This window comes from Pseudorasbora parva, chromosome 11, assembly GCF_024679245.1.
Source record: "Pseudorasbora parva isolate DD20220531a chromosome 11, ASM2467924v1, whole genome shotgun sequence".
NCBI lineage: Eukaryota > Metazoa > Chordata > Actinopteri > Cypriniformes > Gobionidae > Pseudorasbora > Pseudorasbora parva.
Window position 1 is genome coordinate 16808700 of NC_090182.1, and position 13221 is coordinate 16821920.

At 40.0% G+C, this 13221-nt stretch overlaps 2 protein-coding genes across 4 annotated transcripts; one reads left to right on the forward strand and one right to left on the reverse strand.

The window, feature by feature from the left end:
* Positions 1-323: 323 nt before the first annotated feature.
* LOC137092788 (uncharacterized) lies at positions 324-12971 on the forward strand. 3 transcript variants are annotated; one of them, XM_067457247.1, is made up of 8 exons: positions 324-644; positions 981-1068; positions 1153-2309; positions 3910-5099; positions 12069-12182; positions 12275-12407; positions 12498-12640; positions 12800-12971. In XM_067457247.1, exons 2-8 carry the CDS (start codon positions 981-983, stop codon positions 12969-12971), a joined length of 2997 nt encoding a protein of 998 aa, XP_067313348.1. In that variant the 5' UTR covers positions 324-644. The 3 variants fall into 3 exon arrangements, with proteins under 3 accessions (XP_067313348.1, XP_067313347.1, XP_067313349.1); XM_067457246.1 differs by lacking the exons at positions 12069-12182; positions 12275-12407; positions 12498-12640; positions 12800-12971 and adding an exon at positions 6075-6758 and having other exon boundaries at positions 332-644; positions 3910-5386; XM_067457248.1 differs by lacking the exons at positions 12069-12182; positions 12275-12407; positions 12498-12640; positions 12800-12971 and adding an exon at positions 6075-6758 and having other exon boundaries at positions 333-644; positions 1153-1685; positions 3910-5386.
* cryba1l1 (crystallin, beta A1, like 1) lies at positions 7332-10183 on the reverse strand. Its single transcript, XM_067456514.1, has 6 exons — positions 10100-10183; positions 9675-9757; positions 9316-9434; positions 9098-9239; positions 7850-7992; positions 7332-7761 (listed from the first exon to the last, which is right to left on the reverse strand). Exons 2-6 carry the CDS (start codon positions 9747-9749, stop codon positions 7614-7616), a joined length of 627 nt encoding a protein of 208 aa, XP_067312615.1. The 5' UTR covers positions 9750-9757; positions 10100-10183; the 3' UTR covers positions 7332-7613.
* Positions 12972-13221: the final 250 nt, after the last annotated feature.

The following is a 13221-nucleotide window of genomic DNA, read 5'->3' on the forward strand; positions in this document are numbered from 1 at the left end:
CAATCATAACTTTTTTTTTTTCTGAAGGGGGAGGTTATTTAAAAAAAACTGCCTAAAATATTTCACATATACTCCATAAATAAAATAATATAATCAATATTTTGCATAAAGAAAATAAAAAGCTGTTTGTGAATAAAAATATAGTATAAAAAATCTATAAAGGACTATAAATAAATAACTTACCTATATAAACCACCATAGCAACCCTGTAAAATAAATCCCTATAACACCTTAGCTTCGTTCCTGTTTTGTACGTTGATCAATGGCACTCGGAAAATGTAAATATTTAGTTTTTTCGTTCTCACGCGTGCGCATAAAATATGTATTTTTTGCGGTCATTGTCAGCTATAATAAATTTTTTTTTAAAAAATACAATAATAATTTTAAAAGAGAGAACGAAAGAGAGAGAGAGAGATAAAGAAAAACGTGAACTAGCGATTCGTTAGAAAGCTACAGACGAGCCACTCTGGAAATGTTTGAGTCAGTTCAGCGTGGCAGTGTGTGTAAGCCCGCAGAGCTCCAAGAGTTTTTAGTGATGCACGCACGACATTTCTTAAAGTCCAGTGACCTCGACACACACAGGAGAGACAAATTTGGATAAAAGACAACCGTTATTGCAGTTTCTTATGTCATAACGGCAGAAGGTCAGTAGTTCGTTTTTATTCGCTGAGACTGTTGACGACTGGGCATATCTATATCAAGCATGGAACTGATTTAATTGCATGCATCAATTATATTATATAAATTTAATTATATAAAATTAAATATTTATATATTTGATATATTTCCATTGGTTTAAAATGACAAGTATCATGTTAACAACTATTTGCACGTCTCGCGACATCCGATATCCGCGTGAAGCAAGGTTCCGACCCTAAACATGTTGTTGTAACTTACTCCTGCAAAGATGCAGGGTAAAACAGCATTGCATATTCACAATGCTCTGCATTTGTGTTTGTTTGTGCCTGCGTTTGTCACAGATGTTGACCTTCGAGGCGCTTCTCGTGAAAGAGCTGCAAAAACAGCAGAGCAGGGCAGAGTTCTGTGACATTGTGCTGCAGACTCAAGGTTTGGCATCTCACAGAAGTCTCATTCGTAAAAAAAAAGTCCATATTCCATTATGTTTACCGTGCTCTCTCCACCTCTGTCCAGGTGTTTCAGTGCCCATGCACAGCTGTGTGTTGTCTGCATTCAGCCCATGGCTCTGTGGAACTCTGTCGGCCTTGCCATCGCCCCAAAATGGACAGAGACGAATGATTGAAGTCCAAGCCGTGGAGGCCTGCACGTTGCTCAGTCTGGTCAGTCTGCTGTACTCAGGTCAGTTCAAGGAGGACAAAGAGGAAGTCCTATTAGCAGCCTGCAAACTAGGCATCAACATACCTCAACGAGAAGCAAAGAGGTTGGCTACTGAGCAAACCACACAGACGGAGTGGACGAAAGAGGTGGCCGAGAGAGAGTGCCAGACCGAATCTGATCTGACATTCCCCTCTGAAAGTCAAACCCCCAAAGAAACAAGTGAAACTGAAACTGACCCTTTGTCGTGGAAGAGCGATCAGGGCCTCTGCACATACACCAATGGCTCTGATATCCCCCTGGCAACACTTCAAAATGGCCAGGGTAATCCAGAGAACATGCCTTCATTTCAAGTCATGGATGTGGTCCCTGAAACCACTATGTACCCCACAGTGAGTGGACCTGCCTGTTTAGCCCAGGTCTACCTATGTCCTCCTGCAGCTTCATACCAGCAACCTCCAACCCCATTCCCAAGTCACCCTCACCCTTCTCATAATACATATGCTGAGCAATTGGCTAATCAGGACCGGGCAACATTGGGGGGGATTTTGGAGGACGAGGAGTGTGTTTTAGAAGCATTTGAACAGTTTGAGAGCAACCTCCCTGGTTTTATCAACTACTTCATTGACACTAACATCTCACAGGGTGTAGGGCAAAGGGAGCATAGTCAGAAAGGGGACGATAAAACTGAGGGAAAGGCAAAAAGAGGGCAAAAGGCGGGTTTAAGCGGAGGATTCACTCTGAAGGGAGAAGTATTAAATGTTTGTAAAAGAGAAAAAAATATGATTCGGTGCGGAAGGGTGGCGAGGTCAATCTGGAATGGGCAAGGTGGGGGTAGGGTTGGCAGGACTCTAGACAACAGAAAGGTGTTCAAGAATCATGAGAGGCTTAAACGGAGACGACAAGGCAGAGGAGTAATGAAAGAGGAAGGAGAGAGAGGCAAGTCTCCATCAAAGGCCAGACCCAGAAAGAGAAAGACAGGGAGCAGAGACAGATTGGTAGAACCAGTGTGTCAGGTAGGTGTCTCATAACGTCTTAAGATTAGGGGGTTTAATAAGGAGGTATGACTAAAAAATAACAAAAATCCTTGATGAATCATATGCTTAATCAAAATTTCCTAGATCTTTGAAGGGAAAAAAGCTTTGAATAAGAGCATCTGCTTAATGAATACATGGAAACATACTATATGTTGCAGTGTTCAAAACATTATCTTAGATCAGATAAGACCATTTATTGAGAATTCTCGTTCAGAATTCTCGGCTTTAAAAAAATATTAAAAATACACTACCGTTCAGAAGTCTGGGATTAGAAAGACCAGAAAGTATCAAAAGTGACAGTGAAGACATTTATAATTTTACAAACATTTCTGCAGACTTATAATGTTACAAAAGTTTCTATTTCAAATAAATGCTGGTCATCACTTTCTTCTTATCAAAGAATCCGGTAAAAAATATCATGATTTAGCAGCACAACTGGTTTCTACATTGAAGTGTATTAGAATGATTTCTGAAGGATCATGTGACTCTGAAGACTGGAGCAATGATCCTGAAAATTCACAGGAATAAATTACATTTGAAATTCTGTTAAATTACATTTGAAATTCGGGCTTTTCTTCTGTTCTTCTGAAGTTCTTCTGAATTGTCATTTAAAAAAAAAAAATCCAGTATTTGTGATCAAATAAATTCAGCTTTGGTCAGCATAATATATCTTTCCAACCCCAAACTTTTAAACAATAGTGTATATTTAAAAATATATTCAATATAAAACTATTACAAATTGTTAGCCTGACATAGTCATACTCAATTCTAGTCAGAATATGAGTCTGAAACTCCATTGGGCTGTGATTATGGGGCGTGTTTCAACCGAACCAGGAAAGACCTCAATTGGATAGACCAACAACCAATCAGAGCAACGAACCGACGCATTGTCAAATGTCAACAAAGCTCAACTGCACTGTGTTGCCAAGTCCGTGTTTTTTTCCCCCCGGGTTGTTTTTTATGTCCGCGGGTTGAAGCGACTGTTATGTGATATATAGACCCATGAGTGCAAATTTTAGCAGGCAACCTTGCCAAATAACACACATTTTACCCCCCAAACGCCATTTTTCCCCCGGAGAACCCCCCGAAAAGCTATTAGGGCTAGTAGTTGGCGGGTTTTGTTGTAAAAACTTTGCAACCCTGTCTGCACATGTGCTGTTATCAGGCTGGAATACACAATCTTTGCCAGTGTTGTAAAAAAATAACAATTTAATGATACACAGAGTACTTACCCAACATGATCATCATTTCTGAGAGAAATTGTGAATGCATATAGAAACAAGCTCTCCGTTTAGGATTCGTAAAAATATAATCCAAGCCCCTTTGATGACGTGGATGATTACGTTACTGTTGATCATCTGTCCGTCATCATCTAAAGCCCTCCCTGATGATTTCATTGATAATTACTCATCTATGGAGCAAGGCCAGACCGAACTGCCCGAACTAAAAATTTTGTGGGCGGGGCTGAGTTCGGCTGGCATCCAGGCTAACAAATTGTATATGACCCCTTCAAATTGTAAATGCAAGAAAGCAGTTACTGTAATATTCTCTGAAATAACACACTTGTCACTTTCTGTAGGATACCGATCTGCCTCCCAGACGAAGAGGTCGCCCCCGCACGCGTCCTTTGCCCCAACAAAATTTTCCCCCAAATTTCAGTGGAACATCAACACCTGAGCAGAAAACCATGAACCTTCCAGCTCCATCCCTGATGCACACCGCACCTCTCCCAGCAACCAATCAGAACAGCCTCACTCAGCCAATAGACTGGCTAATAGATGACATCATTGCTGAGCTCCCTTTCATGCCCAACAATCAGCAAGAAGTAATGAATACTGTCACTGTTGATACCAACATGGATCATCCAAGTGGATCATCATCCTCGTCTTCGGTTAAGGTCACAGATCTTGGTATAGTCCAACCACAATCTGAAGTTGAGCTGACTGACATATTTGAAAGTTTTCTGAGAACGTTTGAGCAGCACGTTAGCACAAGCGATTCAGGTGTTCGAGATGGGATCATGCCCAACGTAACGGATTGTAGCCAGACCTGTGGACATACAAACACATCAAATGCACACGCCACTTCTATGAACGCAACAACACCGGAGTCAAAGGTCTCATTACCCAAGAATGGACCACAAGTCTCATCTGTTCATAAACCACAGAATCCATCAAGTTATTGGCAGGTGTCAGGTGTGACAGTGGAGAAATCCTTAGCACAGCAAGGTGAAGAGAATCCTAAAACTGGCAGGATGACCAGAAGCCAGAGTAGGAAGAGGAAGCTGGAAGTGATTGAAGAACTGCCTAAGAACAACGAGCACCCAGCAAAACGGAAGAGAGAAAGAAAAAAAGAATGTCCAGTGAAGCCAAAGGTGGAAGAGTCTCTACCGAGGGAGAAAAAAAGAAGAACAAGAAAGCTGCACAGTGAGCAAAATGGCACCAGCAGCACGGTTGACTCAAGCTCCAGTGTTGCGAACGCATTAAGGAGAGTTATAAACACGGCCAGTGCTCGCAATGTGAACTGTTCTACAAAAACAACGTTTCAAAAGACCATACAGAAAACTTTAGATGGGTCAAAGTCCTCAGAGTTGCATGATCGCAAAGAGTCCAGTCTTGTAAAAAAGAAACAAGTGGGTCATGCTAAAAGAGACATGACCAAAACTCTGCTTGAGGTGCAGTGCAGTACAGGGACTTCACAACCCAAACGGCCAGTCACAAAGAATAAAACCACGGGGTCCCGTCCAGCGCTTTCTGCTTTTGAATTAATGAAAAAGATTTTGGAAAATCAGCAGAACAAAGAGGAAGAGCAAAAGGGAGAAGATCACAGAATGCGGACTGTGATAAAACGGAGAGGAAAGGAGAGGCTGCCAAACACGCAAGAGCATGGAGCTGAGGTAAAAATGACTGACAACAGAGAGAGGAATGGTAGAATTATGGTGGAAGAGCACAATAATGACAGAATAAACCAAAAAGATGAGGAAACTAAAGGGAGATTGAATGAGGCTGGCAATCAGATGAGCATATGCCTTCAGCAGACTCTGCCTTCAGCTAAAGGTAAGAGTCTCTCTGCCTTCAGCTCAGTTAGGTGCTGATATTAGAGATTTTTGTAATGATTTGGCTAATATTTGATGTATAATCAGTCATGTTCATTTCCCCTACTTTACATTTGTATTACCTTTGTTGTTAGCTAGTGGTCACTTAAAATTAATGTTTATTTTAATTAAATGTAATATTTAGAATTTTAATCATCTTACATTTATTTATTATTAATTTTTAATAGCTTTCAGTTTAGTTTAACAACAAACTTTATCATTTTAGATAGATAGATAGATAGATAGATAGATAGATAGATAGATAGATAGATAGATAGATAGATAGATAGATAGATAGATAGATAGATAGATAGATAGATAGATAGATAATCTTGGACGTTTATTTATGGAAGCTTTTTTCCATCACTGAATAACAGGTAATTGTGACTTTCTATCTAGATATCTTGACTTTATTTTTCTCAGAATTGCAATTCTGACTTTATAATACACAATTGTGAGTTCATATCTTGCAATTCTGAAAAACAAAATCTGAATTTTGAGATAAAAAGTCAATAAAAATGATCTTTTAAATTGTTTTTGTGGAATCATGGAAACAAGCTTCGATATTTATTGGTTATTAACAATATCATAAAAATAATGATCATTTTTTTATTTGTACTCTTCTCTGGTAATTAATTCTTTACTCACAGATTGCAGCATGTCAAATGGAGAAAGACTGATGGAGAACAGCTACAACAAAGCAAGACTTGAGACTGCTGACTTCCCCAATGATTCTCTTTTACAAAGATGCAGCACAGAAGGCGTCATGCTGAAAAACACATCAGACGTGCCTTTTGTCTCGCATGCACTGGACCCCACTGTGCCTCTTGAGAAACTCCGAAACACACAAGGGTCGACAGACAGTTCAGAGGAAGAGGAGGATGTTGATGTTGTGGAAGTCTCTGGTTCTTTGTCCGAGGTCTTCCCTGTGCTACCAGTCACTGTGGACATTGTGCCCAGCACAGAGGAGGAGGATGAGGACGAAGACTATGAGATTGATGTAATAAGTTTAGGATCCAATTAAGCATGTACAAATTTTCTGTTACTGTTCTGTTATATTTCTGTACAAATACTGTTTAGCTTCAGAGTTCTGAATAAATGTGCGTTGATGCATATTTGTAGAACACTGTACCATTTCCCTGTATATTCAACACAGTTTACACAAATGTGACAGTCAGCAGTATTTGCTATTTTGACTTTGGTGGCTTCAGTTTCAGGCATCAGAAATGTTCTGAATGTTAAAGTTGTTTATTTGTGTGATAACTATGCCTTATAAATATTAAGACTGCTATTAATGTCTGCAGTTTTCTTGTTGTTTACCATGTTCAGAATAAAAAGACATGAATCTGAATTTTGGTTATTCTTGAGTTCAAAATACAGATTTCTGCATGTTCGGTAATACTAAATCATATATAGTGAAAAAATCATCTACTTGACAAAGTTTGATTTGTCTTACACAGCAGGCAAAAAGCACCTGTCAACTTGAGAAATTCAATTAAACTTGAAATGATTTTGACATCTGATTTCTGAGTTTACATCATGTGTGATGATGAATCAACACTGATTCTCAACTTCCACTGACTGTCCTATCACAATAACCACACAAAAGTGTAAAGATTATGAGCACATCATAGAAGCATCAGCAGGGATTAATCAGTAATTAAACATGTAATAAATTTCCTAAACCATTCAAATAGCATGGTTCCAGATATCTTATTATTAGTAATCTACTATTTGTTAGTGTTCATTTGAAAACTTATTGTTGTGTAATGAACTGGGTTATGGATTGGTTATAATGAAATGAATAGACCTTGTATAACACATCCTCACACAATAACTGCACAAAACTGCAGAGTCACTGAAGTGAACACGGGTTTATTTATTAATCATTTATTTGTGATGTTTTTGTCCTCCTCCTACACATTACACCTGAGCTGCTCTCAGCCAGTCCCCATCCAGGGTATATGGCCTTAGCTTGGTTTGCATTGGTTGTGTTGAGCACCTCGGGAAGCTGTTGTTTTAGCACCTGACATTAGTCATTGTCGGTAACTGATTGGCACCATTGTGTAAGACACGATGGTATGTGGAATAGCAATAAAAAGACACTCGTTAGGAAAATCAGTGTGTGTAAAGCATGTTTGTCGGGCGGCAGGGTGATCGGTGTAGTGTCCCCTGGTGAGGCTGAGCTCTTAGTGCTGGATTCTGCGGATGGACTGGATCTGAGGGGTCTGGCTGTGGGAACCCCAGTTTCTCCAGTGCTGATAGTCTCCGCTGTGCCTCTCACACTCCATGATGTACTGCCTTCCCCTGTATCCTGGGAACTCGTAACACACAAAACTGCACACACAGATGGAGAAATGAGGGTCAGGTATTTCTGTGCTGCAAGGAAATGAATACAGATCAAATATATTAAGAAGAGACTCACGCGCCACACTGCACATGCATGGAGCCCACTTCAGGGCCACACCATCCCATGGCCTGCAGAGAGGGGTAGTCGTCACACAGCTCCGCACTGCGGCCCAAGAAATTCTCCCTCTCGAAGATCATCATGCGACTGCTCTGGTGAGACTGAGGGAGAGGGAGAGTTTGTTTGAACCCATCTATCCACATATTCAAGTGATTATATATCAACTAATATATGAAAGTGCAGGCATTCATTTTTTACCTTATTAAAAAAATTAAGAGATAGTGTTTTGAATATGTTGTACATCATGAGATAAAGACTTCAGTCATATCAGTAGTCTTTTAAAAGCTAAAAGTATATCCAACTTTGCCTTTATACATACAGTGAACTCACCTAAAACTATACTACACAGCAAACCTCAACTGTTTATATTGTCACCAGAGGCGGACAGTATTGAAGGACTTTTACTTTCCAAGTAATTTTGTTTTTCAAGTATATGTACTTTATCAGTGTTCTTCTTTGGAAAACTTTTACTTCAAAACATTCCAACACATAATATTGTACTTTTAACTGCAATACATTTCATATCGTTAAATACTTAATTACATTTAAACATATATATATATATATTATCGCCCCGCCTCTAATCTGCTAAATGTGTGACTATAAGGCTTGAAGAAATTAAGATAGTATAAGCATCATAAATTTCTGTAAAGCTGCTTTTAAACAATGTGTACTGATTTTACTGACTTTTTTATTCCTATTTTTAGTTTTTCCAGGGAGCAGTTCACTGCATTTGGGCTGCCATTTTGAGATTGCATGACCAGTCAAATGTTACTTGATTTATCTAAATAAATCCTGTTATGGACACTTTCGCTTATCGAATAATTATTCAAGCTATAGCTTAAAATACATTCAAGGTACAAGGTAACATACAAGGTAATTTGCCCATGTAATCGTTAAGCTATTATGGTTAAATGTATTTTGCTTGCTGTCCGCAGTGGAGGGGCTCAAGGAAGCAGGTTCAACTCGAGCTTAGATACGAATGCTTAGAAGATGAGTCTGGTAGAAAGATGCATAAATTATGTTAATGAAGCTGGAGAGGTAGAGGGATACCAAAACAGCTGATGCCAGAGCAAAGTAAGTGGCAGCTTATATACTCTGGCAGTTAATTGAAAGATTAGATGGGTTCACTCACTAAAATTAGGTTTATAAACTTCACATGTACTTTTAAGATTTCTAGTGCAAGAAAGGAAATTAATAACTCACAGCACAGTAGACAGGTCTAAAAGACATTAGTCTCTCCACATGATAGGACAGGTTTCCACTGTAGGAATCCCAGTGAGGATACTCTCCTCTCTCCAGGATGAACTGCTGTCCCTGGAAGTCATGGTGCTCATAACCCACCCAGCTATAGAAACAGAACATCCGGTCATACATGGGCACATACTATTGGTTAAAAATAATTTAACAAACACTATACTCACGCGCCACTCTCCACGCGAATAGAACGGATGTTGTCGAAACCACACTCCTGAATGTTGCAGCATTCTGAGGTGAATTCCTGACATTTTCCCTGGAAGTGTTCCTGCTCAAACACAGTCACCTAGCACAGCAGAAGCATAAATGTAAAATGTGTCAACATTTACTTTTCTTATAATATAAATGCAAAAGTAATGAAATACATGACTTAAATGCATTTGAAATGATATGACATTAAAGTGACAACATAGTGGCATCATATTCTATTAATCAATATGCATTATTTACTATAACAACACATGTTTTTGAGATTAAAGATGGGTAGAAAGAAAAGATTGAATGTGTTTGTTTAATGACAGTTTACCTTGAAGAAAGGAGCCATTCCCATGCCAGAGCTGATCATGGGCTGCATCATACCGAATCGATTGAACCTATACATATTTATATCTAAAAACAAACCAGGAAAAAATAAACATAAAAAAATATATTCAATATCAATTAAAAATAATCAGATAAAAATGAGAAATTAGCTAACAATCATTTTAAGTATTAGAAGTAACTGTGTTCTTTATCATATTACTTTTAAAAACAGTTACTTACAAAATCCAATAATCTATGTATTATATTAATTGAGTAATTTTATTAATAATAAAATGTAAATAAAATTGTTAGCTTTAAAATCAAAACAAATCGCGTAATGTGGCCATACTGAGAATATGTTGGTAAAGAAGACCATAATACGTTTATAATTGTGCCATGAACTCTGTGAGATGTAATTTGGGATCTTACCGTTTTAGTCACTAAGCTCGAGAGTGGCACGCGCTTTAACGCCGGTTTCGCGTGGAGCTTTGAGAGAACCTGGCGCTTCAGTTTTATACCGACCGCCTCGGGCGCGCATGCGTATGCGCGCACCCGCCATTGTGCGCGTGGACAGCCTACTGATGGGCTACAGGGACAGGCTACAGGGTCGCCAGCTCAGCACATACTATAGAACTAGAAGTGCCACATGGGTGTTGTGAGCCCATTCACTGACAAGTGCAGTGCGTTTTGGGTGAAAGCAGGAGACACAAAGGGTTTGGCCCCAGCATGTTTGCGCAGGTCAGCACTCCTGCTCACAATGAGTCCAAAAATGATGGGATTATCTGAGTGAACTTGCTCCAGCTGAGTGTGGGTTTGAAATGATGTATCTGAGCTGTTGTGGGTGCAGCGAGGAAAGTTGATGCTGATTTTCATACAAGTTACCATTTCACTCAAGATTTTGGGGATCAAATGTAAAAGTTTCAATGTCTGGTTAAAAAACAACAACTCTTTTTACAAGAAGAAACACCCATGGTTGGATCAATATATAACAAAACAAAGCTACCCATTTTAAAAGATCAGTATAAAAGTAATTTTACTTCATGAAAATAATACAAAATTGGACATTAAGAGGGGCATGTCCACCCAATATTCATATTATATTAACAGGTTTTTTTTATATACATTTGTATTGTTGCCATTTAACTTTTTGGGGTTATTTATTTGTTGCTATTATTTACTTTATTTATTTATATATTTATTTATAGGGGAAAAAACATTTTTTTGTGTAGGCTATGTATACAGCACAATATCAGGACAAATGTCCCTTCAATGACTTTTAATAATATTTGTATTTTTTGTATTTTATTTAGGTCCCCCAATGCTGAATATGTGATTAAAAATTTAAAAATGTGTAAATCATTGGTACATTTTCAGAAATCTTCACCATCAGACTTATTGTAAATAAACGTTTGCCCCATATTGATATGTTTAGGCTTGAAAGTTATACTATTTGATTCTCTCTCTCTCTCTCTCTCTCTCTCTCTCTCTCTCTCTCTCTCTCTCTCTCGCACGCTCTCTCTCTCTCTCTCTCTCTCTCTCTCTCTCTCTCTCTCTCTCTCGCACGCTCGCTCTCTCTCTCTCTCTCTCTCTCTCTCTCTCTCTCTCTCTCTCTCTCTCACACACACACACACACACACACACACGCACACACACATACTCTCTTTCTAACTCAGTGCTGATGATGTGGGGCTTCTTTTCTGTGAGTCTGCTGAACATGGCACGTTTCATTGTGTCAGTGTAATCCTCACCGACTCAGCGCCAGGGTATAAGAGCTGCGGGCATGGCGAGATGCAAACACTCTCAGAGTGAACCCTGGGTACGGACACACACTCACTGACCACACAGGTAAGACAGCACAATATCCACTCACATACACATAAAATTTTAACCTAAAAGCTTGGAGAGGGTTTGGTTTTGATTTGCATCACCATAATGAACACCATCACCCCGCACTTCCCATTTGTCCCTACCACTTTAAAATTGTTTTCCCCAAAGACCCCCTACATCCATTCCAAACATGTTTTGTTTTGTTTTTTAACTCCAAAAACACTTTATGCCTCTATTCTGGCATAGAAGTGATCAAATATCATGTATACTAGTGGTTGCCCCTCCCATTTCTTTCCTCTTTTCTCTCAGTCTCAGTTTTCCAATACTAAGCTATATTACATTTATATGAATTTCCTTTTATTAATTCTCTATTCTTAATTTTACCCCAGGCATCATGTCTTCCAGTGGAGAGAAAAAAACTGCCTCCCAGACCGACGGCAAGGCAGCCCAGAGCAAGAAGTTCGAGACGGGCATGATGTCCTACAGGGTAAATCTTTAAAATAAACATCTCCTACACTTGGACGTTGCTTTAACATTACACTAACCGGTTTCTCTTTCTACATTAGATGTATGTGTTTGACCAGGAGAACTTCCAGGGACGCATGATTGAGATTAACGCCGAGTGCATGAACGTTTGTGATATGGGCATGGACAGAGTTCGCTCACTACGTGTGGAGTGTGGACCGTAAGCACCACCGTCAAGTCAGCATCTATATAAAACACACATTTTTAGACAGAATAACATATCTCACTCACATCTTCATGTGCCCTCTGCAGTTTTGTGGGCTTTGAGCAGATGAACTTCTGCGGCGAGATGTACATCCTGGAGAAGGGCGAGTATCCTCGTTGGGATTCTTGGAGCAACTGTCAGAAGAACGACTACCTGCTTTCCTTCAGACCCGTCAGAATGGTGTGTAAATGCACGCACAATGCTCTCACACCTTCAGGCCTGCTATCTGAATGCATTTCAAATGCATTGACCACTTTCTTGATCCTGCAGGACCCTGAGAAGCACAAGATCTGCCTGTACGAGGTTGGTGAGTACAAGGGCCGCAAGATGGAGATCATGGATGATGACGTTCCCAGCCTGTTCTCTTACGGATTCACCGACAGAGTTGGCAGCATCATGGTCAGCTGTGGAAGGTAAGTGTAAAGTACCTGTGGTTTCACTCAGACAAACCACTGTGCACTCCCCAAAATGGTTGTAGTTAATTATTACAACCCTGATTTAAATATGTAAACAAATTTAAGAGAGTTGAATATCACGGGTGCACAAACTAACCTGCACTCTTTTTTTCTCAGCTGGGTGGGCTATCAGTACCCCGGATACCGCGGCAGCCAGTACCTGCTGGAGAAGGGCGAATACAGACACTTTAACGAGTACGGCGCCCGTTGCCCTCAGTTTCAGTCTGTGAGGCGTATCCGTGACATGCAGTGGCACCCGCATGGCTGCTACACCATGGCCAGCAAGTGAGGGCCAGACCAGGAGAGGAAGAGGAGAGGTGGAGTAGAGGGAGAAGGGCGCAAGAGAAAGGAGAGGAGGAGAGACGTCTGAGAGGCAGCATCTTCCCAATGTTGCCGTTATGAGGGGCGGATGTTTTCGGGGTGACAGACTCCCTGACTCACATTGCAGTCTGTCTGTCGAGCTCTTAAAGCCCAGCGGGGCAGTGATCCTCCCAGGCCTCTGAGTGTCTCTGTGTCTGGTGGAGGCACCGATAAACACA

Excerpts from the sequence above, each read along its gene's own strand:
- LOC137092788 (XM_067457246.1), top strand. The coding sequence starts at position 981 with ATGTTGACCTTCGAGGCGCTTCTCGTGAAAGAGCTGCAAAAACAGCAG. Across the intron at positions 1,069-1,152 it reads CATTGTGCTGCAGACTCAAG|GTGTTTCAGTGCCCATGCAC; the intron begins GTTTGGCATCTC and ends ACCTCTGTCCAG. Across the intron at positions 5,387-6,074 it reads GACTCTGCCTTCAGCTAAAG|ATTGCAGCATGTCAAATGGA; the intron begins GTAAGAGTCTCT and ends CTTTACTCACAG.
- cryba1l1 (XM_067456514.1), bottom strand. The coding sequence starts at position 9,749 with ATGTATAGGTTCAATCGATTCGGTATGATGCAGCCCATGATCAGCTCT. Across the intron at positions 9,240-9,315 it reads ATTCGCGTGGAGAGTGGCGC|CTGGGTGGGTTATGAGCACC; the intron begins GTGAGTATAGTG and ends CTGTTTCTATAG. Across the intron at positions 7,762-7,849 it reads ATGCATGTGCAGTGTGGCGC|TTTTGTGTGTTACGAGTTCC; the intron begins GTGAGTCTCTTC and ends CTGTGTGTGCAG.